The sequence below is a fragment of the Globicephala melas genome, chromosome 13 (assembly GCF_963455315.2).
Source record: "Globicephala melas chromosome 13, mGloMel1.2, whole genome shotgun sequence".
NCBI lineage: Eukaryota > Metazoa > Chordata > Mammalia > Artiodactyla > Delphinidae > Globicephala > Globicephala melas.
In genome coordinates, this window is record NC_083326.1 from 29,043,862 (window position 1) to 29,070,928 (window position 27,067).

The 27,067-nt window shown below is 39.3% G+C and overlaps 1 protein-coding gene across 6 annotated transcripts in view; it reads left to right on the plus strand.

Annotated features, from left to right (window-relative positions):
- Window positions 1–27,067, plus strand: part of ATP9B (ATPase phospholipid transporting 9B (putative)) — a 217,057-nt gene that overhangs the window by 48,837 nt on the left and 141,153 nt on the right. For 3 of the 6 annotated variants that reach the window (XM_060311086.2, XM_030868225.2, XM_030868234.2), the window contains 3 exons: window positions 3,928–3,986; window positions 12,230–12,281; window positions 26,463–26,557. In XM_060311086.2, the coding sequence (XP_060167069.1) occupies window positions 3,928–3,986; window positions 12,230–12,281; window positions 26,463–26,557 (206 nt within the window). Of the gene's footprint in view, window positions 1–3,927; window positions 3,987–12,229; window positions 12,282–26,462; window positions 26,558–27,067 lie in introns of those variants that run through there. The other 3 variants (XM_030868238.2, XM_060311087.1, XM_030868226.2) reach the window with 3 other exon arrangements.

A 27,067-nucleotide genomic window follows, 5' to 3' on the forward strand; every position in this document is an offset into this window, starting at 1 on the left:
AGAGAGTTGGGGGAGAATGCCATTCCCACCCAAATAATGAAGACAAGCCCAGTAACTGGCCGATTTCACGGGTGGTGGTCTGCCCAGGACGCAATACGTGTTAATCCGAAGTGACCTTCTAGAGGCTCCTTATATGCGATCAGTGCTCCTTATATGCGATCAGTGCTCCTTATATGCGATCAGTGCTCCTTATATGCGATCAGTGCTCCTTATATGCGATCAGTGCTTTTTTAAAAAGTTGCTTAATTATTTGTCACTCTTATCTCCTTGTGTGTGTTTTGTTGGGAAATAAGTAATTAATACCTTTTCATCCTTATTTGGTAATGTCTGTGTCTAGTTAGATGTGGTGTTTATGGTTATGCTCTCTTTAATCCATTCCGGCATTTGACCCATTTTAACTGATTAGGGGTAGAATGGTTATCAACTCCTGTTCTTTTAAAATGGGTTAAGTTTGGATGTGCATTTGCGAAGAACAAACTAAATGTCCTAAAAGTGCACAGGATCTGAAATTTGGTAGACACTCAGGTGTTTGAATATTTATAGCATTATAGCATTTTAAGCACATCGTGTAGCAGTGTGTATAAAATCCTGCTGATGCTTATACAGGTTACAGAAGGCTTTGTGGGGTTATATTTGCTGTGCAATTAAGGAGGTCTGGGGAGGGAGGGATTTCAGTCAAAAGGAGCAGCAAGTGCAGGGAACCTGTAAGAATAAGCAAGGGCCTTACGCGGTTGTCGGATAAGGTGCCAGACTAACAGAGCAGGAGCGAAGGGAAACCGCAGGTAAAGCCGGGCAGCTGACTTGAGACCAGCTGTGAGGAACGTGCGCACATGCTGCACATTTGATCACCTTCTAAGTAATTGTCCAGTAGCGGAGGGTTCGGGGTGAGGATGAACATAGTCCTTAATTTTTCAACTAGTTCGTTTGGAATTACGCTGAATTTGGAAAATAATAACAGTGGCGACCATTTAGTTGTGTCTTGTTTCTACAGGTGATGCTGACGAGTGGCAATGAGAGTGGTAGACAGGGCGCGTGGTTAGACACTCTGCAGGAAGAAGAGTGGTTCTTGGAGTGATTTTTGATCTCTCTTCGGAGGAGCCAATAAAACTTGGTTCATGGGGCAAGTGAGCTAAATGCTTGCCTCCCGTGATAAGGCACACATAAGCCATCATACTGTTGAGGCATAGTGGCAGGGAACGTTTATTGCTAGAAGAAGGATTTAATGGAAGGATTTACCTGCAGTAGTTTAGAGAGAGGAAAGGACTGCTGTTACCTTACTTGGTAATAGTCACTATTCACTGTTTCATCAAAAGAAAAAGGCTGGTAAGGTACGACTTCCTGAGTATGTACTTGACAGTAAATGGAGTAGGATATTTTTAAGGAAAACTGTCATTAGGTTTAAATACTGGTGTACACATTGAAGTATCTTTGTTACTCTATTTAGAACTTGCTTCTATCAAATGGAGCTCTGAAGTTACTAAATTTTAAATGCTCATTCAATAAACACTTCGTGTTGTTGATGGTTCCATTGGTTTGTGAGAGCAGGTGGCCGTTGTGTGTCTTCTATGTGCTGTGACTTGTAAAACTTAAGGAATATCTCTTGTTACCAGTCTCTTCCAACTCTGATATTAGTATGTTGCTAGCTAGGATCAGCTATCCGTTCAGCTCACAAAGGATGGCCAGAAATCAAACCGTTAGTGGAGGCGTGGACTCTGCAGATTAGGCTGCGGAAGGTCATGATGCTGGGCTGTCAGTGCTGGACAGGTGCACGGGGAGTGGGTGGCTTTCCTCCATCTTTTCTGTCCGATGCCTTCGCTGTTCTTTGGGAAAGAGAACAGAGAAGGAGTCCGTGAGTTCACGTGACAAAGGCTGTAAAGGAAGTGCAGGCAGTCCCTTGAACACAAGATCAGAATTATTAGAGAATTCAGAACTGTTGAACAATTTGACCAATTCTTCAAAATTTAGACATGTGTACTTTGAACAGATAAGTGAGGCAGATTATCATACTGCTTTGACACTGTGCTGTGTTTAGCCTTCTCGTATTTTGTTCATGTTGTAATATTGTGTAAGAGTTGAGGACTTTCAACAGTGCGTTTTACCATAAACTGTTTTACTTAAACATGTAATTGCTAGTAAGTTCCATAGAAATGAATAGTGATCACAATTAATGCCTTAAAAATTAAAGGCTATTAAATATAAATTGTGTCTATTACCATGTGAGAGAATAATAAATCTCTCAGAAATGTAAGGTCTTGATTAAGGAGTCAAAAAAGGATGCGTTTTCTTTGTTTCAAAATAGTTTAAAATTATTTACTACATCTTATGACTGCAACCATTTCTTTTTCTCTCTTTTTTAAATGTGTCTATTAAAATGTAAAAAAGCAGAAGGAAGGAAAAGTGGATTGGAGAGTAGGAGAGAAAATAAAATTAAATGATAAGACAGGAATTCTGCTGAGTTAATACTCAGGGAGTATGAGATAAGTAATATGTCTTTACTGCCTGATGCTTAGCTATAAAAAACATAATCGTGGGAGTACAGACCTGAAGCTTGAAGTGACCAACTGAAAAAAAAGATTTAAAGTAGACATTCTTTTGCAAGTATGTTTTTTGGCTACTAATTGATGTATACTTATCACTTACGAAAATATCATAAGATTTGCTTCACATGCAATTCTAAAGAACTTTGCTATTTTATAATATGAATAAAAAGTAGCTTCATCTCCCCCCTGAAAAGTTACTCCAGCCCTTATGTATTTATTGTATAATTGAGGAACATGGAAAAATATAACAGCAAAAATATAATACTTACAAAACATTTTGGTATCCTCAAAACAAATTGTTAGGAACTGGTATGGTTCTATTGAAACTCAGCTGCTTTAAGAGGTATTTAGGAAATAAGGCTTTATAATAAGTTGAATTGGTCTAAAAGTCAGTGTAATGACTGGTAATGTTAGTATTTGATAATGTAATATGAACTTAGCTCTTGTTCTGTTAGCTTTCAGAATAAACTGAATGTAAAAGAAGTGGACCTTTTCCCATGTCAAAACAGTAGTTACAAAAATGTAAAGGCAGATCCATAAGGCTGTTGCTGGTTTCAAAAGGGAGATGGACAGAGGGAGGGAGACCAAGATAGGGAGGTGGGGAGAGAGGGAAGGAGGGAGAGAAACAGAGGGGCGAAGGGAGGCAGGGCGGGAGGAGACACAGGGAGCGAGAACGGACCCAAGTCTTGTTGCTGCTTCAGGACGGTGTCTCCCATTGTCCACGCCAGCTTCTCACCTCCTCTCTGTGGCACTAACATGATGTAGATGTTGTGTGTTAGATTTTGTAAATGATTACAGTGCACTAGATACTAGAGAGACAGTTTAAGAATTTACACAGTATACCATGTGGAAGCATCACATTTTGTGGAAATCTCTAGACCTTAGTTTCCAGTCCTGACCTGTGTCTGTAAAGCTACTAGTGGAGGGTGGTTTTACATGTACTTTTCTTCGTTTCTTTTTTCTGTCAGTTATGTGCCAATCAGTGCCTCCAAAACATTAATGTAAGGATTTTACATCTACATGTTACTCAGCTTCAGTCATCAGATTATTTTATTTAGTGATATTTTTGATCATCCGTAACTTGACTCAGACCTGAAATAATGGCAGATGTGGGAAGAACTTTGCAGATGGAATCCTCTTCCCCACTCTCGCACGTCTTTTATTGGGGGATAGTTAATTGTATTTGGGAGTTCACTAGGAGAAGTAAATTTTCAGCGACTGTGTCTATCTGAAATAAATTTATTTTGAAAGTATAAGTATAGATAAATTTCTAAAGTGTTATTTTTTTCTCCCAAAGTTATTTCTAAAGTATTATTTATCAACTGAAAGTTTAACTCTGATGTGCTATTATTTCCTTGAGTTGATTATACTTCTTCTTTTTTTTAAGGTAAAGTGCAAGTTAAGAGTTCAGACATACAAGTTGGAGACCTCATCATAGTGGAAAAGGTTGATGCATTTTTAATATCTTTTAGACATGTATATGCCAGTTATGAACATTTAGCCTGATTGCAAGTAACTTTTGAATCTGAAGGAAATTGTTTGAGACATGTATTTTAAATCTTAACATCTTTGTGTAAGGTTTGATATATGTGAAGGAAAAAATACAGGTTTCTGTGTAGTCTGTTTTGCTAAATTATGTTTCAGTCTGTGTAGGTAGTCATATTTTGTCTAAAATAAGGCATGTTAACTGTTTATTGTTGCATTATCAGAATTATATCTTTTGACCAAAGAATTATATTAGTTAGAACCTATTTATAATGTTTCAGTTTCTAGAGCTTCTTTTTATAGACAGATATATATATGTAATTATTGGATATTAATTCTTATGGCTTAAAAACTTAACGAGGGGGCTTCGCTGGTGGCGCAGTGGTTGAGAGTCCGCCTGCCGATGCAGGGGACACAGGTTCGTGCCCCGGTCCGGGAAGATCCCACATGCCGCGGAGCGGCTGGGCCCGTGAGCCATGGCCGCTGAGCCTGCGCGTCCAGAGCCTGTGCTCCGCAACGGGAGAGGCCACAGCAGTGAGAGACCCGCGTACCGCAAAAAAACCCCAAACAAACAAACAAAAAAAACAACTTAACGAGGGAAAGGTAAATGGAAACAAGAGGATTAGAAAGAAAAAGTTTAGGTCAATGTAGGAAGAAGCCATTTTAAAAACCCCACAGTGGTCAGAGGTGGCTGTTGGCAGGCCGCTACTGGCCCGGAGTCTGGAGGCCTGGGCTGTCTGCCTTTGCGGAGAAGCGTTTCTGCCCGCACAGCCTTCCTGAGTAACAGTGACTGAGGGCATAGTCTTTTTGTTTTTCCTTTTTTAAGGCTCTAGAACAACATTTTAAAAAATATAGAATGAGAGGTTTTCATAAGACCTCTTACAGAGGAGTGTGAGCCCCTGGTACCAGCTGATAGCCACATGGGGACCCATGGGAACATACCCATCCTGAGCTGCCCGTGGGGAGGTTGAGTGAGAGCCTTCTCCTCAGGAGGGAAGCGGTCTTCATCTCACTGCAGTAAAAATCCATACGCAGAGAACGCTTCGGGCTGTGTTTGTCGGATTTTACGGAAAGGAGAAAATTAAACATACTGATTTGCAGCTTATTTACGTAGTATTCAGTTATATGGATACTGTAAGTTACTAACTTTTGATCCATTGTTAGATTTTGGACGGTTTCTCTTTTCTGCTCTGAGAAGTGCTATGATGAACATTCTGGTACACACATCCTTGCAGGACTCTATAGGATAAATGCTGACAAGAGGGATGGCTGAGCCATATGTTAGTCATATAAATTTTGATGCAATTTTTAAGAAACAGCAACCTTTGTTTTCTCAGGTTTCTGTGGTCAGGAATCTGGATGCAGCCTAGCTGCATCTCCTGGCTCTGGGTCCCCCTTAAGGCTCTCAGTCAAGTTGTGTCAAGGTGTCAGCCCAGTAGCCATCGCCTCCAAGTTCCACGGGGGTGGAGCTGATGCCAGTCTCACTCTTGGGGTTGTTGGCAGGACTTGGTGCCTCTTTGGACGCAGGGCCTCAGTTCTACGAGCTTTAGGCCTGTGGCCACGCTCATTGCTGGACACATGGGCCTCTCCACCGGGCAGCCCACCACCGGCCTGCCAGCAGGAGGGGTAAAGAGAGAGTGTGAGTGCCAGCAGAAGGGTTGCACAGTCTCCGAGACCTAGACTCCAGAGTGATGCCCCAACACTTTTTGTTTTCCTCTTGACTTTTAGGAGGATATCCTGTGTTTGTTGTGTTGAAGGTTAGGATAGAATCTCTCTTTGTGAATCAGATGAGTACTGTTTGGCCTTTTCATTCTTTCATCTCTTATTTCCTCCTTAACTTTCCTATTTACCCTTTTTTTCCCTTACCTTTGCTGTTTAGTTTGATGTAGCAGTACACTCACCTTCCTGTTTTCCCTCAGTCCTCCCATTTTTACTGAGTAACAGGTGCACCCTTCTTGGCCATCTCATTGGTCATACAGGTAGATGTGAAAGAGAGATCTACATCTGTGTCTGGGTGTTCCTCTTCAGTGTCTCTCTGGCCTCACAGGTGTCTTCTCCATCAGTAAGAAAGATTGGTGAGGGACATAGGCCTCTGTAGACATCCAGGTAAAGGTTTCCGTTTGATGTGGAGCTGCACCTCTTTGTGTTTGTTTGTTATTTCAGTGTCCAGTGGATAGCACGTTGTGGATGACGCACCAGTGTTACATATATGTGAGCATGTGTGTGGTATCCTGCACTACTCTGAAATGTAAAGGTTTGGTGGCAGAGCTAGAGGGAAGGCTTCTGACTGTTTTCGCTAGCCTTCAGGAAGCGCTGCTGCCACAGCATAGGGCGGCACCACCTACCTCATTCAGGTTTTATATTGCCAATTGTACTTTCATTTTCATATATTTCAATTCCCTGGAAAACATTGAGTATTCTGAAGTTTGATAACATAGTTTCCAGTAACTACTGGGAAACGATAAACTTTTAGTAGTAGGTTCATGGTATTTGTCAAACCAATTTTGTGATTTTTGTAGTGATAAAAGGTTTTTTTCTTGCCAGTTGATATAATCATCATAAGGAAATAGCAGAGATCTGGTAGCAAATGGCTTTGTCCTTCTACTTTTTTTTTTCTTTTTTGCGGTACGCGGGCCTCTCACAATTGTGGCGTCTCCCGTTGCGGAGCACAGGCTCCGAACGCGCAGGCTCAGCGGCCATGACTCACGGGCCCAGCCACTCCGCAGCATGTGGGATCTTCCTGGACCAGGGCATGAACCCGTGTCCCCTGCATCAGCAGGCGGACTCTCAACTACTGTGCCACCAGGGAAGCCCATATTTCTCTTTTATTTGACCATATTCCTATTTATAAATTAATGTTTGGATATTTCCATGGTGAATTTTATGTTATAGGATAGTTGTAATTTTTTATCTTAACATGGAATTAAAATTAGTACATCGATATTCATTTTATGGGTAGTTAAAGGAATAATGCTAATCAGCTTTGGCTCAGTGTTATAGATGTCAGTAGCCGTAGAACATGGGAGAGCAGCAGCCTGGGACAGAAAGTGGAAAGAGGATGATGCGGCCTTCAGTGTTCACTGCGTCTAGGTTTAAACTCCTAGTTCTCCAGTTTCAAATTCAGCCTAGGAGAAGTATGTGTTTGACATGTATCTGGAAATTGGGAGGATAGGACCGTTCAGAGTCAAGGTCAGATGATCCTTTATGCATGCAAGGTGAAGCAAGAAATTCCAAAGATTATCTCCCAGCTTAATAAGGAAACCTGAACAGTAACTGAATTCTTACACAGATGTATGTATCAAAATCTCAGCAAAGTTTTTTCTTCGTTCGTTTGTTTTGGTTTTAAAGACAAAATAAGATTTTTCTAAAACTGATTTGGCAAGGCACAGGCCCTAACGTGGCAAAAACAACCTTGACAAGGAGAATAAAGTGAAAAGAGTCACTCTCCTAATGTTAAGGCATACTTCCTACTATATTAATTAACATAGGGCAGAAGAAGGGTAGAAACAAAGTTATTGAAACATCAATGGAGAACCCAGAAATAGACCCACCCTAAAATGCTCAAGTGATTTTGGACAAAGTGCAAAAGCAATTAAAATGGAGGATGGATAGCCTTTCAACAAAACAGGCTGGAACTAGTGGACATCCATGGGTAAAAAATGAACCATAATCTAAATGTCACACCTTAGATAGATATTAAAGTGGACCAGGGACTTAAATATATAATGTAAAACTGTAAAACTTTTAGAATAAAACAGGAGAAAATATTCAGAATCTAGGGTAGGAAAATAGTTTTTAGACTTGACACCAAAAGCACAATGCATATAAGGGTGAAATTGATAGATTGCATCATTAAAATTAAAAATTTGTGCTTTGTGAAAGAACATGTGAATATGGTGGAAAAACAGACTGGGAGAAAGTATTTGTAAACCATATATCCACAAAGATTTGTATCTAGAATATGTAAAAATGCTAAATACTCAACAGTAAAAAAATAATCAAATTAGAAAATGGGCAAAAAAAAAAATAAACATTTAGCCAAAGAAGACATACAGATAGAAAATAAGCATATGAAACGTTATTCAACATCATTAGTTATCTGGAAATGCAAATGAAAATACAGTGAAATATCACTACACATATAGCAGAATGGCTACAATGAAAACTGATGACAGCACAAATGCTGGCAGTGACATGAAGACAGTGGATCACATGCAATTCATGTGGGGATATCAAATGTTACAGCTATTCTGGAAAATCATTAGACAGTCTGTTAAAAAACTGAGTATACAACTATCATTTGACCCAGAAGTTGAACTTTTGGACCTTTATCACAGGTAAATATTAATTTAGATTGGCACAAAAGCTTGAACATGAATGTTTATACCTGCATTATTCATGATAGCCAAAAATCAGAAACAGTTCAGATATTCTGAACGGGTCATGGTCAAAGAAACTGCTGTACATTATACCATGGTAATTTCATATTAAGAAAACACAGGTCCCTGCTCCTATATTGCTCAGAGTCTTGAGAGGAGGGAAAAATAAAAATATCCAATAATTATTCTGAAGTTTCTAGTTTACTTATTAATGCCTCATAGAAAAATAAAACAGGATAAGGGAATAAAGGGTAGTGGTCTAAAATTAAGAAAAAAATTCCATGTATGATAGTATCAAAGGAATAAAATACTTATAAATAAAATCATGGTTAGGAATAAACTTAACAAAAGAACAAAACTTGTACTTTGAAAACTACAAAACATTGTTAAAACACAGTAAAGAAGAGCTGGATAAACAGAACGACGTCCCTTGTTCATGGATTGGAAGTATTCATATGTTAAAATGGCAGTACTCCCAAACTGACCTACAGGTTCAGTGCAGTCCCTCTTAACATCCCAGCTGACTTCTTTGCAGAAATTGACAAGCTGATTCTAAAATTCATGTGGAAATACAAGAGATTCAGAATAGCCAAAGCAGTTTTTAAAAATGTGAACAAAATTGGCATATTCACACTTCTCCATTTCAGAACTTTCTACAAAGTTAACATTAATCAGGACAGTATGGAATTGGCATAAATTAAACATTGAGAGTCCAGAAATAAAGCCTTAAATTTCTGGTTAACAGATTTTCAACAAGGGTGCCTAGAAAATTCAGTGGGATGGGGCTGTGTTTGGGTGGGTGCTTATTTTTGACCCAATACTGATTATGAGAGTCTTCATTTTGTTGTGTGCAGCTGTAGTTCATTCATTTTGTGGTTACATAGTATGCCTTGTGTCCATTCTACCGTGGGCGGGTGTTTGGGCTGCTTCTGAGTTTTGCCTGTTAGGCTTGATACCTCTGGGTCATACTTGACCACGTCTGCTGGCTCACGTGTGCACACATTGCTGCTGCATGTGTGCTGAGGAGTGGACTTGTTGGATTTGGGGGTGAGTGTGTATGTTGCACTTGCGTACTGACTGCAGATGATTTTGCAAAGTGATGTATCAAATTATACTCAGATCGACAGTGAGTAAGAGTTCCCATTCCTTCATGTTTGCCAACACTCGGCATTGCCAACCTTTTAAATTTACCATTTCCAAATTGTACGTAGTGGTTGTGGTTTTAATGTGCATTTCTGTAAAGACTAACGAAGTCGGACACCTTTTCATATGATTTTGGATATTTTTCTCATTTGGGAAAAGCCTGTGAGAATCTCTTACTGTTTTTCTTCAGAGTTATCCTTTCTTAATAGTCTGCAGGCCTTCAAGTACTCTGGATGGGAGTCCTTTATTAGTTTTATGTTGTGAATAACTTTTCCTTCCTAGTGTGCTTTGTGGAACAGAGATGCTTAATGAATTCAATATATTATCATTCAAAGAAAAATTCTAATGAAGTCAACCTTATTAATCTTTTCATCTGTAATAAATTTTTTTTTAAATTTGTGGTAGTAGGGGGAAGGAGTCTTGTTTAAGAAATCTCTTCCTACCAAAAAGTCATGAAAATATTCTTCTGTATTATCTTTTAGGTTTTATTGTTTTGACTTTGACATTTTTAAAAAATTTATTTATTTATTTATTTTTGGCTGCGTTGGGTCTTTGTTGCAGTGAGTGGGGGCTACTCTTCATCACGGTGTGCGGACTTCTCACTGCGGTGGCTTCTCTTGTTGTGGAGCACGGGCTCTAGGCACCCAGGCTTCAGTAGTTGTGGCACATGGGCTCAGTAGTTGTGGCTCGCAGCCTCTAGAGCTCAGGTTCCGTAGTTGTGGTGCACGGGCTTAGTTGCTCTGCAGCATGTGGGATCTTCCCGGACCAGAGCTCGAACCTGTGTCCCCTGCATTGGCAGGCGGATTCTTAACCACTGTGCCACCAGGGGAGTCCCTGACTTTGACATTTAGAAGTATAATTCGTTTGGAATAGATTTTCGTGTTTCGATTGAAGTAGAGGCCAGGTATTATCTCTTCTCATTGCCCATGGGTATCTAGTTTTCTCAGCACTGTTTATTGAAAAGATGTCTGCAGTGCCAACTTTCTCATAAATCTGGTGTCCATGGATGTGTGGGCCGACTTCTGGATCCTCTGCTTTTACATTAATATAATCATCCATCTTAGTGGAATACCATCTTGTCTTCATTATTCTATTTTAATATTTAGTTTTGTTATAGTGTACAGACAGCTCTCCATGTTGTTTCTCACACTTGTCTAGTCATTCTTGGCCTTTGCATTTCCCTGTAAATATTAGGAATATCTTGTCATTTCCCACCAAAAAAGCATGTTAAGATTTTGATTGGGTTTGTGTTGAATGTATAGGTCAGTATATGCACACTTCACATCTTTGCAATACTGTATATTCTAATTTCAGAACATGGTGTTTTCTATTTCCTTAGGCTTCATTTAATTTCTTTCAGTAATGTTTTACAGTTTTTTGTTTAGAAGGCTTGCCCATCTTTTATCAGTTTTATTCTAGTGCTAGTTTTTTCTTATTACCGAAATGGGCATATTTAAAGAAATATTTACCTTCTTGCTGTTTGTTACTGGTATGTATGTTTTTGTTTTCTGTGTCATTAATTTTGCTCTTATATTTGTTTACATCCTTGTACTTTCTTTGGGATTTATTGGCTGGGTTTTTTTTTCCTGCTTTCGAATGGATATTTAGTCCTTTGTATATTTTTAGCCTCCCTTTTCTGTTGTATGCAGTTTAGTCATGTATATTTTCCTCTTATCATTTTCCTGACTTCGGCTGTGTTACACACATGATATGTTGATATGTTGAGTTTTTATTACCATTTCATTAACAATATTTTCTAGTTTCCATTGTGATTTCCCCCTTTACCTAAAGGTTCTTTAGATCTTAACAATTGCCTAAAGAAATGTTAGAAATAAATAGCTCTGTTCTACAGCATATCTTCTTTCCGCTTTAACAACTTACGTTTGTTTTTGTTGCTTGCTGACTGACAAGTAGTTCATTTCTTTACTGTGTGTAGATAAATCTTAACTTAGGTCTTAAAGAATATAAATAATTCATGAAACTATGTGAAGTATTCTTATTATAATTATATTTTTCTTTTAGTTTGTATAGCTTTCCCAACTAATTAATGCTAATTAGTATTACTAATTATTATTAGTAATACTAATTAATACTATTATTAGTAATAGTGATTAAATAAATGTATGAATAGTGACCTTTGAGTTTTTCTCCTTTCCTGCTTTGTAAAAAGAATATCTCCTCAAATTTGTGGGGTTTTGTTTGCTCAGTTGTACATTTATTCTTTCATTCAACATTTATTAAGTGTTTCGTTTTCGATATGCTCTGTTTTGTGTTAGGTGTTGGAAGAACACTGTCCTCACTTTCTAGGTCATTAGTCTGATAGGGAGGCCATCATTTTTTTATAAGGCAGTAACTGTTATATTGTACGTGTGAGTTGAGGTACAACAGAGGCCACAGAAATGGTAATATTTAACATTTTTCAGGAAATGAAGTAGTTTTCAGGTCATCACTAAATGCCATTTACGTGGTTCATTGATGCGGAAAGAAACTTCGAGGTCTAACTAAAATATGAGTTAAAATATTCATTTTTATTATACAAATTATGAATGTTAATTGTTTCAGCATAGAGTTGAAATATAACATTATTTTAGTTGTTTTTAGGAGCTATTTCTCCTTTGGAATGGAATTGTGTTAATTTGTAGACTTGCATATAGATAATTAATATTTTATATTACTCTGCAGAATCAAAGAATTCCATCGGACATGGTATTTCTTAGGACATCAGAAAAAGCAGGTATTTTTATTTTTATTGCTGATGATTGGTATTTTGGCAGTTTAATTTTCATTTTGAAAGATAAAAGTTAAATTTATTCTTGTAAGAATTTTTCTTTGATAATATATTGAATTCATTAATTTCTAAATCACATTTAACTGTTTATGTTTAAAACGATGATTTTACTGTGTAATATGTTGGTTTAAAAAATATCCTTTCCTATATCAAGTGAAAGTTTTCATTCGAATCCATTTTGATATCCAAATAGATGGTGATGTTCCTCAAAACTTGATTGCTATTCTGCATTTGCACTTTTATTTCTCACTCAGCAAACATTTATTTAGCACTTACTATATGCCAGGCACTACCTGTTGCTTAGAATACAAAAGGGAGTAAAACCGAGTTGCTCTCTTCAAAGAGGTTATGATCTACTTACTTATGGAAGTACACACATTGACGATTCGCAATACCCTGATTGTATAGATAGTATAAATATTAAAAGGCATGTGGAGGGCTTCGCTGGTGGCGCAGTGGTTAAGAGTCCTCCTGCCAATGCAGGGGACACGGGTTCCAGCCCTGGTGTGGGAAGAGCCCACATGCCGCCGAGCAACTGAGCCCGTGCGCCACAACTACTGAGCCTGTGCTCTGGAGCCTGCGAGCCACAACTACTGAGCCTGCATGCCACAACTGCTGAAGCCCGTGTGCCTAGAGCCCGTGCTTTGCAACAAGAGAAGCCACCACAATGAGAAGCCCACGCGCCGCAACGAAGAGTAACCCCCGCTTGCCACAACTAGAGAAAGCCCATGCACAGCAATGAAGACCCAATGCCGCCAAAAATAAATATACAAACAAATAAATAAATAAAAGACATGTAGGAGTAATGGGAGGGAACAGACAATTTGCCTAGGTGAGTTGAAATGGGCTTCACAGAAAAAATGATACTTATATGACCAGAGCTTTAAACAATAAGAAGAAGGTGCAAAAGGGGTAATGAGAAGGAAGCCTCATGTGGTCAAGGAAAAAAAATCCATTGGTTGGAAATCAGGAAACCTAAAATCTAGTCTGCTTTGACCAATTTCTAATTATATGACCTAGCCACGTGGTCATACATTTTCATCATCTGTAAAATGATGAGAGGTTTGTCAAGTAATAGCCAAAGTTCCTTCTGCCTTATATTTCTGACTTTGTTGCATAAATGAGCAATATTTTTATGGGAAGCTTGGCATATGTATTATTATTTGTAGCATGAAAACTCTAGAAAGGACATGGTTAAAATTTAGAGTTGTTGATTTAGTTTTTTCTCCATTTACAAACAGTGGGGTTTTTTTTGTTTTTTTTTGTATTTTTAAAAAAATTTATTTATTTGGCTGTGCCGGGTCTTATTTGCGGCATGCGGGATCTTCATTGCCACATGCGAGGTCTTAGTTGTGGCACGCAGGATCTAATTCCCTGACCAGGGGTCGAACCCGGGCCCCCTGTGTTGGGAGCGAGGAGTCTTAATCACTGGACCACCAGCAAAGTTCCTAAACAGCGTTTCTTTAAAAGGACATTTCAAGTCATGAGAGAGAAGAAAAATGTTTTCTCTTTTCACCAACTGTAGTTATGATTACTTACATCGTAAGATGAGGCTGCCATTAACAGCAGAATTCAGTTACACCTAATAATCAAGTGACCTCTGTACACTTGATACCTTTACTTTATTGTGTGCTGTTTAATGTGTGGTTTTGTTTTGCCCATAGGGTGGAGACTGGAGAACTACTTTTCCAGTCCATTTCCCTTTCCTGTCCAGTTAGATGGGGCCATGCCCTGAGGTATGGCCGAAGGAGGGTGGCTGAAAGTCATGTGTACCACTTCCAGCCTCGGCTTTCCCTGTACTGGCTATGTGTCCATGACCAGGGTAACCTTGGAAGCTGCCTGTTGAAGATGGCAGAGCTTCCCTCAGTTTAGGTTCCTTAATGTCTGTGTGGAACAGACTCCCCTCCCATTCTGTCACCAAGTGGACTCTGTATGACAGAGAAGTATTATTAAGTACCAGAGTTGCAAGTTTTATCTTTTACAAATAGCTAGTGTTCCCTTAACACCTGCAGAGCTGTGTCAGGCAGTTAAAACTCTGCCTTTGCCTTCACTTGCTTGTACAGAGCCTCCGAGTCAGCCAGGTGTGAGAGATTCGGGCCTCTCGGGTTTTCAAGGGCATTGTGTGCAGCCCTGCGCTGGCAGGTGGCCTTCTAGGCTCTCGGGAATATGATAGAGCTTTTGCTCCTTGTTATCTGATTTTTCTTTTAAATTTTTTTGGTCAGCTTGTTGTTTACCCCAGCTTTAACCACCACCCAAGGTAGCTGTGACATTAAACAATGGCCGCTGTTTGTTTTTGACAAACATTCCAGGGAAAACACATTCTCAGTGAATGAACTGTGGGTTGAGTCAAATCCAGACAAGCTCTACCTGATCAGGTGGTTACAGTTGTCTGGGCGTGGGGTTTGGGGAGTCCTAGCCCTGGTTTCTTCCCCTCAGTGGCTACCAGACCATTGGTTTGCTCAGCTACTGTGGAGTTTGACTGGGGGCAGGCTACTGGCAAAGGGACAAGTCAAAACACCACACATCTCACTCATAGCTAGATTTAGCCGTGTTTCTTGAATAAGTGCACCTGGGGTTGTTGCAAGTCTTTGATTATTTTCCAGAGTTTTGAAAAAGTTGCTTTAGACAATTTTTGCTTATGTTGTCATTACAGTTATGGAGGAACGGGTTTTCAGAGATTCTTACACTGCCATCCCTGCTTATTTATGATTTCTTTGTCTTTGTTTGTAAATGTATTCAGTATAATGAATAACAAACAGTTTGCATTTGGGAGATACTTTTTTTTTCTTTTTTGGCTGCACCACTTGGCATGTGGCATCTTAGTTCCCCGACCAGGGATCGAACCCGTGTGCCCTACACCAGAAGCACAGATGCTTTTCTTTTCTTTTTTTTTTTTTTTTTGCGGTACGCGGGCCCCTCACTGCTGTGGCCTCTCCAGTTGCGGAGCACAGGCTCCGGACGCGCAGGCTCAGCGGCCATGGCTCACGGGCCCAGCTGCTCCGTGGCACGTGGGATCTTCCCGGACCGGGGCACGAACCCGTGTCCCCTGCATCGGCAGGCAGACTCTCAACCACTGCGCCACCAGGGAAGCCTGGAAGCACGGATTCTTAACCACCGGACTGCCAGGGAAATCCCGGGAGATGCATTTATATTTAATTGCCCTTGTAGTGATCATGGTAGGAATATATGTAAGATTAAGAATATCATGCTCAATGTGGAAATGGCTTTAGGTAATTAACGTAGAAGAAATAGAGTATACAGACTATGTGAGGAGACAAAGTGTGGACAAATCCATCTCTTCAAAGCTGGAAGGTTGTTAGAAGTGTCCATTTTTCAGAGGAAGACTCTGAGGGCTAGTAAATGTTTGCTGAAGTTTCAGAAATTGTTCTTCAGCCACCGTATCATTGTTATGGCGTAATAAGATAGAAAACATGCAGAGAATATTAGAGAATTAGGCAAGTGAGATACTCTCTGATGTGCCAACTACAGATAAACAACGTTATATCCAAATTGATTATGTTTTAAAAAATTTTTTTTTCCTCAAATTTTGCTTTGTATTCTATGTTGTAGGGACAGTTTCTTTCTGTAGGGTAATGATATTTAATATTTTGGAGGTCATGGGTCTTTCTGAGAATCTTAAGAATTACTTTGTTCCTCAGAAAAATGTACATAATATACACGTATGCTAAATTTTTACTATTTAACATATTCCTGGAAGGTTATTAATGGCTCCAAGTTTAGGACCTTACTGTCATCTGTTTTAACCTGTGGTTCTATTATATTCCTCAGTTTTATGATTTTTTTCTGTCAAATTTAAATTATTAAAATAATTACTGTTACTCTTATGGAGATACTAAATGTCAGATTACTGTTTCATGATATTTTTCTTCTCTTTATAAAATGGACCAGACAGCTTCCCAGCTGTGTAAAATGTGTCATAACACTGCTTTCAATCAAGGCTTCTTAGCTTTAGAAATTCTGTTTGTGTGACTTTACATAATTATTTAAGGTTTTAAATTAAAGCCTTGTTTTTAAACTTACATGTTTAGAATTTTTTGTGTATCTGCTAACACTGTTAATATTACTTTATTATTTTTCAGTTTCAGTTCAGAAAACCCTGGTAATACACTGTCTGTTATAGTAAGAATCTCTAAACCCTAGCCAGTGTGAAAGTCTTAAATCTATGCAGCGTGTTGAGTTTGGACGATAGCCACTGGGCGTTTGTCAGTACAGCTCAGTGAGTCTCTTCGTGGCATCATATTGACTGTGTATTAATACAGGGTATTCTGTTGGGCCGTCAGTTGATTGTTTAGAATGTAAATGAGGCTGTTGATGGATCTGGTGACTGATGGCTTAAATTCCAATTAATCAATTGCTTCATCAGTTTCTTAATTCAGATCAAATATCTCCTGAATGCACACAATTCTTTTAGTGGTATTAAGAGAAATTAATGCTTTAGAACTAATTTTCATCAATCTCTTATAAATGCCAATATCTTTTTCACTTGCCTCCTAAGTGATGGCATTATCGTTTAAGTGTTTGGGACATATTACAATAGCTCAGCTGTCACTTGTTAGAGGGCGAGGGGTAGGTAAATGACACTGTACTCATCCACATTCTCTCTGTGGTGCTATTCATCTTGCCACCAGCTTAAAAATTTCATGCAGAGTCATTAAGCCATATAAATGATTTAGAAATTAAGTTTAATGGCAAACGATCTGGTGTTATATATGCAAAGTCAATGTCTATTTTTCTTTTCTTGGGCACATACTGTAGCCTATCTCTTTCAGACCTATTGGATTTGTGAGCTGTTGCAGGCAGTCTGCTAATATTACAGGGTAACTTATTACAACATATGACAGACTCATGTGCCCTGTGTCACAGTGTCCCATCAATTACTTTATCACCACTTGATGCGGCTCTCCTAGGTGACATATACACGAGTTGATCTTCATTTGATTGTCATTAAACCTGTCCTTTGCTGTCAACTCTTGTCAATTATACCAAATAAAATCAAGTATTCATAAGAAGTCAGTAATAGGATATAAGCAGACCAATTTAATAATTCATTTTTACCGCGCCTTAACTGACATCAGTTGTAGCTAGTGCTTGCTGTGAAAAAATTGCTAGATATACTTCGTGTAAGACAAGTCAAGTTGGCCATACTTCTGATTTTGCTGCAGTTCATTCCTTCTCTCTGTCTTTCTCTCTGTCTCTCTCTTTAAATCATATCAGTTACTGTGAGCCTAGTAATGTAATTGTACTTGAAGATAAGTAATAACGTCAATTTCCTCTAAATTTTAAAAATAGTGTGTAATTATTTAACATGAGGCATACCCTTTTACTTTTAAGAATGGCAAGTATATTGTTGCCAGTGTTTAATAAGTTTATAGACATCTACATAAGGTATTAGTTTCACTTTTAGAAACACAAAATGTTTGAAATTTAAGAGACTGTAGATATTCTCACCTTTTCCTATTTTCTATGTTAGAAAGCAAACCTGGAGCAGAGCTGTTGGCATTGATGTCTCAAAGTCTGTGTCGTACAGAATCTAGAATCCAATCCCTTTTAAGTTGCTTTTATACTTTATAAAACACACACATACAGATATATATAACCATGCATATATTTAAGAGGAAAAAAAAATCAATCTTGAGTAAAAGGTTTAAGTGTAAAATAATGGGTACTGCAAATTTCCTAGTACTCCTTTTTAGTTGAAACCAGTTATTCTCCTTATCATAAATCTTTTTTTTTTTTAATTTATTTATTTTTTATTTTTTGTGGTAAGCGGGCCTCTCACTGTTGTGGCCTCTCCCGTTGTGGAGCACAGGCTCCGGACACGCAGGCTCAGCGGCCATGGCTCACGGGCCCAGCCGCTCCGCGGCATGTGGGATCTTCCCGGACCGGGGCACGAACCCGTGTCCCCTGCATCGGCAGGCGGACTCTCAACCACTGCGCCACCAGGAAGCCCCATAAATCTTTTGACAAATAATACATAAGAAAATTTATTTACATAACTAGATATATTTTTCAAAGTGCATGAAATCAGATGAAGGTCTCATAGATATATCTTCAACTGATAAAATAGGTGATTGAAAAATCTTTTCTTAGCTCTCTATCTTATTATGTCTTACAGAAGTGACTTAACCTGTATGAATCTCCTAGTTTCATGTTGGCAACGCTAATGCCTGTGCCATCGGTAGTTAAAAGGATTAAATGCACTTGGTTAAGGAATCAGTGGGGCGCATTTCAGATGCTGAATTGCTGGTGGCTGTAATTAGTTGAAAGTGCATTGGCTCCAAGAGAAAAGTACTTGGTATTTACGCAGAGTAAGAGAGCAAGGAAATGCTTACAGATGTGCAGGGGTCCATTTCTTCTAGGGGTGGATGTGGATTCGCACGGACCCATTTTAGTTTTAGAACATTGTGCAAAAGGTGCACTGGACTAAGCTGTGTAAAGATGTGTTCTTACATAGCTACCTTAGCTAGTTCCCCAAATTTCAGAAATAATTAGCTAAGTAATTAATAAGTTCCCGGTGTATACCATTCGCTGGCAGATTTTAATAGATTTTCCTCCAAATTTTACACCACCACTCCAAAGTAAGTCTTATTTTTTCCACTGTGCACATGAAAACCTTCATAAGGTGAAGTACCTGGACAGGGAGCTCAGTGAGTGGGTTATTAGGCAGTGCTCAGCCCAAGACTGGCTCTTCCCACTGCTACACCAGCTTTTAAGTTTTGAATTGCCTTCAGTACTGTTGACGTTTGGGGCCTGGTATTTATTTCTTTGTAGTGGTGGCTTGTCTCTGCACTGCAGGGTGTTGAGCAGTATTCTTGGCCTCGACTCCTCGGGTGCCAGGAGCACCCTTCCAGCCCCCACCCCCAGCGCCTACTGTGAAAACCAAGTCTCCAGACGCTTCCTGGGGGCAAAATCGCCCCTGGTTGAAAATCACTAGAGGATTGTTTCATCGACGAAAATCCCTAAAATAAATCTTCAGTATTCAGTTGTATATCTTTTGAAAGTAATTGTTTTAATATTCTTCAGAGATCTTTCTTGATAAGAACAGATTGATCCTGTGGAATTTTAGCCATGACCTACCCCAGCTCCATGTGAAGGAAGCTTCTGCTCTAGGCCAGTGCAGCCGAGAAATCAGGGCCTCCATCTCCCTGCAGCTCCCAGGCGAAGGCCAGGGCCTCACCCTGGAGGGGTACCCACCCGTCTAATGCTTCTGTTTTGCTGTAGTGATCACTACTGAAAGCTGACCTGGCATACGGCAACCTCTTCCTCTGGATAAAAGGGAAAAGGCCATGAGATAACTTGTTGATGAAATTAGCTGCTGAAGTGGAGAGGACATGCAGTGTGAGCTCTACTGCAGGACCACGTTTGCAGTCAGCCGTTCACCAGAGCAACACTGGTGCTGAACTGCGCTGATCAGTAGTGTAATTCTACATGAAATTGATGGATAGGAGCAAACACTGATAGACAGGGGAAGGGGAGCTCGGAAATACAGATATGAGAAAAGTACAATGGAAAGTAGTCTCCATCTTTGCGGGTGTTCAAATATAAATTTAAATGTGAATTTCTGTAGTGCAGTTTCAGTTATTTGCAGTGTTCTTTTCCTGCAAAGAAAAAAGTTTGTATAATATGTTTGGTGTATATTTTCTGTGTTAATCTGAATATGTTTCTTAAAAAATTTTTTTTATTTTGTCCATTTTTTAAAATTATATTTATTTTTATTTGTGGCTGTGTTGTGTCTTCATTGTTGCGTGCAGGCTTTCTCCAGTTGTGGCGAGCAGGGGCTACTCTTGGTTGCGGAGCACGGGCTTCTCATTGCGGTGGCTTCTCTTGTGGAGCACGGGCTCTAGGAGTGCGGGCTTCAGTAGTTGTGGCACGTGGGCTCAGTAGTTGTGGCTCTCAGGCTCTAGAGCGCAGGCGCAGTAGTTGTGGCGCACGGGCTTAGTTGCTCCGTGGCATGTGGGATCTTCCCGGACCAGGGCTCGAACCCGTGTCCCCTGCATTGGCAGGCAGATTCTTAACCACTGCGCCACCAGGGAAGCCCTGTACTTATTGTTTTAAGTTCACAAAAAAAAGTGAGAAGGCGGTACAGAGATTTGCAGTACGCCCCATGCCCTCACACCTGCGTAGCTTCCCTCATCATCAGCATCCCCCACCAGATGATGCATTTGTTGCAGTTGATGGACTGACGCTGACACATCATCCTCACCCAAATTCCATAGTTTACATGAAAATTCACTCTTGGTGTAGTACATTCTATGGGTTTTGGCAAATGTATAATGACATCCATCCATCATTATATATATCATACAGAGAATTTTCACTGTCCTAGAAATTTTCTGTGCTCTGCCTATTTACCTCTACCCCCAACTCCATCCTGGGCAGCCATAGATCTCTTTAGTGTCTCCGTGGTTTTTTTCTTTTCCAGAATGTCACGTAGTTGGAACCACATAGTATGCAGCCTTTTCAGATTGGTTTCTTTTACTTAGTGATAAACATTTAACGTTCCTTCTTATCTTTTCATTACTTGATAGCTCATTTCATTGTATGCTGAATAATTCTCCATTGTCTGGATTTACCATAGTTGATCCATTCACCTACTGGAGGACATTTGGTTGCTTCCAAGTTTTGGCAGTTATGAATAAAGCTCGTATAAAATCTGCATGCAGGATTTTGTGTGGACATGAGTTCCCCAGCTCTTTCGGGTAAATGGCAAGGAGTGCAATCGCTGGATCGTATCGTAAGATTATGTTTAGCTTTGTAAGAAACCACCAAACTGTCTTCCGAAGTGGCTGCACCATTTTGCATCCCCACCAGCAATGATGAGAGTTCCTGTTGCTCCGCATCCCCGCAAGCCTTGGTGTTGTCAGTGTTCTGGAGTTTGGCCATTCGCATAGGTGTGGAGTGGCGTCTCGTTGTTTTACCTTACATTTCCCTGATGATTGATGTGGAGCATATTTTCATATGCTTATTTGCCATCTCTGTATCTTCTTTGTTCTGGTTTGGCCCATGTTTTAACTGGATTGTTTTCTTATTGTTGAGTTTTAAGAGTTCTTTATATATTTTGGATAACAGCCCTTTATCAGATGTGTCTTTTGCAAATATTTTCTCCCAGTCTGTGTCTTGTTTTCTAATTCTCTTGCTGATATGTTTGCAGAACAGAAGTTTTAAATTTTAATGAAGTCCAATTTATCAGTTTTTGCTTTTTTTTTTAATAGATCACGTCGTTGGTGTTGTATCTAAAAAGGCACCACCATAGCCAAGGTCATCTAGGTTTTCTCCTAGGTTATCTTCTAGGACTGTTATAGTTTTGCATTTAAGTCTGTGATCTATTTTGAGTTAATTTTTTATGAAGGGTGTAGGTCTGTGACTAGATTCATTTCTTTTGTGTATGGATGTCTGGTTGTTCCAGCACTATTTGTTGAAAAGGCTATCTTTGCTCAATAGTACTGCCTTTGCTAGTTTGTCAAAGATTACTTGACTATATTTATGGAGTTCTGTTTAAAGGTTCTCTATATTCTATTCCCTTCATCTATGTCTACTCTTTCACCAATACCACACTGTCTTGATTACTGTAGCATTATAGTAATTTTTTTTCAAGGTTGGTGAATGGTTTTACTTTTGAAGTGAATTTTTTTTTTCTTTTTTACTGTGTTCAAACACACGTAACATAAAATACACATAAGCCCCAGCCCTGGTGCCACCGTTCCACTTTCTGTCTATGAATTGGACAATCTAAGACCCTCAGGTAACTGGATTCATACAGTGTTTGTCTTTCTGTGACTGGCTTGTTTCACTGAGTGTAATGTCCTAAAGGTTCATCCATGTTGTAGCCTATTGTAAAATTTCTGTCCTTTTTCAGTCTGAATAATACTTCATTGTATGTATATACAACATTTTCCTTATCTATTCATCCATCAGTGGACACTTGGGTTACTTCCATGTTTTATTTATTGTGAATAATACTGCTATGAACATGAGTGCACAAATGTCTCTTTCAGACCTTGCTTTCAGTTCTTTTGGGCCTACACCCAGAAGTGGAATTGCTAGGTCATATGGTAATTCTTTAAAAAACTTCTTTAGAAACTGCTGTACTGTTTTGCATTGAATATCTTCTTCCATCCTTTCACTTCCAGCTTCTTTGTATCTTTGTATCTAAAGTGAGTCTCTTGCAGACAGCATGTGCTTGGATCGCGCCTTTGTCCATTCTGCCAGTCTCTGTCTTTGGTAGGAGTCTGAATAATATTTACCTATTTACCTATTTACATTTAAAGTCATTGCTGATAAGGAGCAACTTCTTTCATTGTGCAGTTTGTTTTCCTTATGCCTTATAGCTTTTTTTTTTTTTCCTTCATTTCCTACATTACTGTCTTTTCTGGTTGATATTTCGTAGTAAAATATTTAAATTCCTTTCTCATTCCCTTTTGTGTATATTCGGAACTCTGCTCCTTTATAGTTCTATCCCCGTCCTTTCAGGTGTTGATGTCACAGAATTACATCTTCATACACTGTGTTCCCAAGACATAAACTAATAATTATTTTAAATGCATTAACCTTTTAAATTATGTAGAAAACAAGATTAGAAGTTACAAACCAAGTTACAGTAATTCTGGCTTTTAGACTAATAATTTCTTTAAATTTATTAATCTCTTAAATCGTGTAGAAAAAGTGCAGTTCAAACCATTCTTACAATAATACTAGCTTTTATAATTGCCATGCATTAATAACCTTTACTGAGATCTTTATTTCTCCACACAGCTTCACGTTACTGTCTACTGGCCTTTCATTTCACCTACCAGACTGCCTTGAGCACTTGCAGGGCAGGTCTAGTGGTCACCAGCTTCCTCAGCTTTTGTTTACTTGAGAATGTCTTGATTTCTCCCTCACATTCAAAGGGCAGTTTTGCTGGATTGAAGATATTTGGTTGCAGTTTTTTTCTTTTAGCACTTGGAGTTGATTGGTTCACTGCCTTCTGGCTTCCATAGAAATTCCATCTCTTTCTGATGAGCAATCTGGTGGTTATCTTCCTGAGGATCCCTTGTATATGATAATTCTCTTTTCTCTTGCAGTTTTCAAGATTCTCTTTGTCTTTGAAAGTTTGATTATGTGTCTTGGTGTGGGTCTGTTTGAGTTCATATTACAGGCATGGTTTCCTGGTACTTGTAAAAGTTACGTTTACACTATACTTCAGTCTGTTAAGTGTGCAGTAGCATTATGTCTAAAAAAAAGTACAATCTTAATTAAAAAATACAAAACAAAAACAATAAGTTTTGTCTTTGTAGTAACAATTTTACTACAATAGTAAAATCAAAGAACAATGATCACAGATCATCGTAACAAATATAACAATAGTAAAAAGTTTGAAATATTACAAGAATTACCAAAATGTGACAAAGAGATGCAAACAGAGCAAATGCTCTTGGCAAAAATGGCCCTGATAGACTTGCTTGATGCAGGGTTGCCACACACTTCCAATCTGTGAAAGAACACAGCACCTGCCAAGTGCAACAAAAGAACGTATCTCTGTGCTTGGCTTTTGTTGGGGTCCTTGGGAGTTTATATTCATGTCTTTCATCAAATCTGGGAAGTTTTCAGCCATTATTCGGATATTCTCTCTGTTCCTTCTTCTCTGTCTTGTCCTTCTGGGCCTCCCACAGTGCATATGTTGGTCCACGTGACAGTGTCCTATGGGTCCATTTGTCTCTGTTCACTTTTTTCCCATCTTTTTCCTTCTGTTCCTCAGGTTGGATCACTTCCATTGTCCTATCTTCAGGTTTGCTCATTCCTTGCTATGCCTGCTCAAATCTGCCTTTGACTCCCTCTAGTGAAATTTTCATTGCCCTTGAATTTCTTTTTCATTTCTTTTTGGGTTTTCTCTCTCTTTATCGATATCTCCATTGTGTTCATACATTGTTTTCTTGACTTTCTCCACATCTTTCTTTAGTTCTTTGAGCATCTTTTTAGACAGTTGCTTTAAAGTCTTTGTTTAGTAGAACTACCGTCAGGTCTTTTTTGAGGACAGTCTCTGTTGATTAAGTTTTTTCCATTAAGTTGGCCATACTCTCCTGTTTTTGTTTTTGGTTGTTTTTTTTTTTTGTTTTTTTTTTGAACACTGGACATTTCTATCTAATAATGTGGTAACTCTGGAGATTGTCCCCCAGTGGTGGGACAGCTGGAGACTCTATAATAATAGTAATGGCATTAGAGTGAAACTCCTCAAGTACTGGAGCTCATTCAGCACACACACACACATGCACGCACGCACACACACATGCCTAATTGGTCTCCTTCTGAGGATGGCAGGGTACTAGTTCATTGCCTTGAAATGTGGGTAGATAACAACAGGAGTCAGTGCTTTCTTATAGGAACTTTCCCACCAGGTGAGCCAACTGGATCCAAAGAGCAGAGGCCTCTCCTTTTACATTTTATTCCAGGTAAAAGGTGAAAAAGAAGGATAGACTGCTGCCTTCTGCACCCTCTGGTGCAGTAACGGGTACCTCTAGTGGGCATTAAGCATGAAGGGCTGTTGGCATCAGAGAAGAGCAGGCCATTGTACCTCTGGACGGAAGCAGGGCAGCATTGCTGAGGGTCAGTGGAGTCTGAGCTGGGCTCTGTGTGCAGGAGCCAGCGTTGTAGGACCTGCAGAGGGAAGGGGAGCAGGCTGGCCTGGACCCTGAGTGTTCAGTCAGCAACACGCAGAACCAGCCTTTCAGCAGACAAATTGGAAGGAGGGGTGGGGAGGGCCTGGGGTGAAAAGTGACTTTACAGACATTCCCAGAGTGGGCTCTGCAGTGGTGCTAAGGATGTACATCTGCACAGGGACGTACAACTGACAGTCCTGCTGCTTTACAAGCAGGGAAGGGGCTGCAATGGGGTCGGGGCACATGCAGCATCTCCTAAGGGGTCTCATAGTTGTGCACAAGATATTTATCTTGTAGTAATTTGTAAGGTGTACATATGCTTGTGTGGCTTTCTACAACTATTTTATTTTACAGTTAAATTTTTGAAAAACCTCAAAAGTCACTTGAATTCATTATGTGGTTAAACTACTAATTTGTTACTTAGTTTTATCTGATTCCTTTTATATTTTCGGGGTCACTTTTTTGAAGTTTGATGTGATTTGGCTTTTTAATTTTGTGAATCACGTATGATCTCAGAGTGAACAGTGTAACATGGGATGCACTCCCAAAGGTGCTGCTTCTGGCCCGTCCCTCCCCTTTCCCCTTCCTTCCTGTGGGCAGTGTCCCTCCCTGCACACGCGCATACAGACTCACTCACGCTTTCCCCACCTTGATCTCCAGTAGCTGGTGTTACTTTGTTCCCAGTGTTGTGCACCTGGCTTTTTTCATTAGATGGTATATATCCTAGAGAGATTTCTCAGTAGAAATGGAGGCCTTTCTCATCTCTTTTTCTTTTTCCTTCCTTCCTTTCTTTGCTTTTTTTTTTTTTCACTGCTGCATGTGCTCCCTTGTATTCAGCTGATTCCCTGATTTTGTGTTCCCACTCCTTTGGTTGATTAATAATGTTGCACGGTTGCCCTGTATGTGTGTGTTTTGTGCTTTGCTGCTGTGTAAGAGGATACGTTACAAGAAATGGTGTGACAGCATGGGCAAAGAGTAAACGGACTTTTGTAATTTAATATTTTTTATGTTTAAAATTGGATGGGGCTGTGAGTATGACAGTAGCTCTTTTCAGGCTTTAACACTTTAGCTGTGCTTTTATTATTGAGCATATGTTTTATAGTGGTACATCATATATTTTATTAGCAAAGTTATATCACACACTCTTGGGTATTTTTGTATATTTACTTATTATTGTGTTATTATCAAAACATAAGCTAAAGGTAGAAATGATCAATGTAGTCTTTCTAAAATAAAGTAAACCTTTATTACTAGTAAACCTTAATAGTCTAGAACACCAACTAGGAGACAAGTGAATAAACAATGACTTCTATCTTTTCAGCAGACTCATTTTGTGAGTCAAATAAATAGTACTTTTAAGGATTTTTTGTTAATGGGAATCTGTAGATATATCATTTCTGTATCCCACTGTGCTGTGAATTGTGGCTTTAAAGTACCTGTAACTTAGGAGTTTTTCCTCTCTTATTCCAAGGTTCATGTTTTATTCGAACTGATCAACTCGATGGTGAAACTGACTGGAAGCTGAAAGTGGCGGTGAGCTGCACGCAGAGGCTGCCGGCTCTGGGGGTGAGTGTTGCTGTCATTATTCCATCATTTACTGTAGTGGCCATTTCTGTGCAGTAGATACAGTTCTGTTTATACCAACTTTCTTAATTAATGTGTTGATAATGTTTTAAAATAATTTCTTCGTTACTAAGTTCATTGAAAATTATGCCCACGTAATTTCTCTGGTGTCTTAGCACATAACCTTTTTGAGGTATAGTTTTAAATGTTCCTTTTGGCTTGACTCTTAGGTTTTCTTTCTTTTCTTTCTCTTTCCTTTTTGTTTCTGTTTTTAAAACCCCCCTCGTGTGAGTAATCTTTGAAATCGAGAACTCTTGGTGGGGTTAGCTACATCCATTTTTGGTAACTGACTGACTCCCAGGAGGCTGTTCAGATACTGCTTTGGTAGAACTCACGTGGGCTTAGCCCAGCCTTGGACACCAGCCTGTCCACTTCAGCTTTTCCCTTTGAAGGTGGAGGGGAAGTGAATTGTTCCTTCCTAGGGAGGGGGAAGTGAAGTGTTCCTGTGTGTCT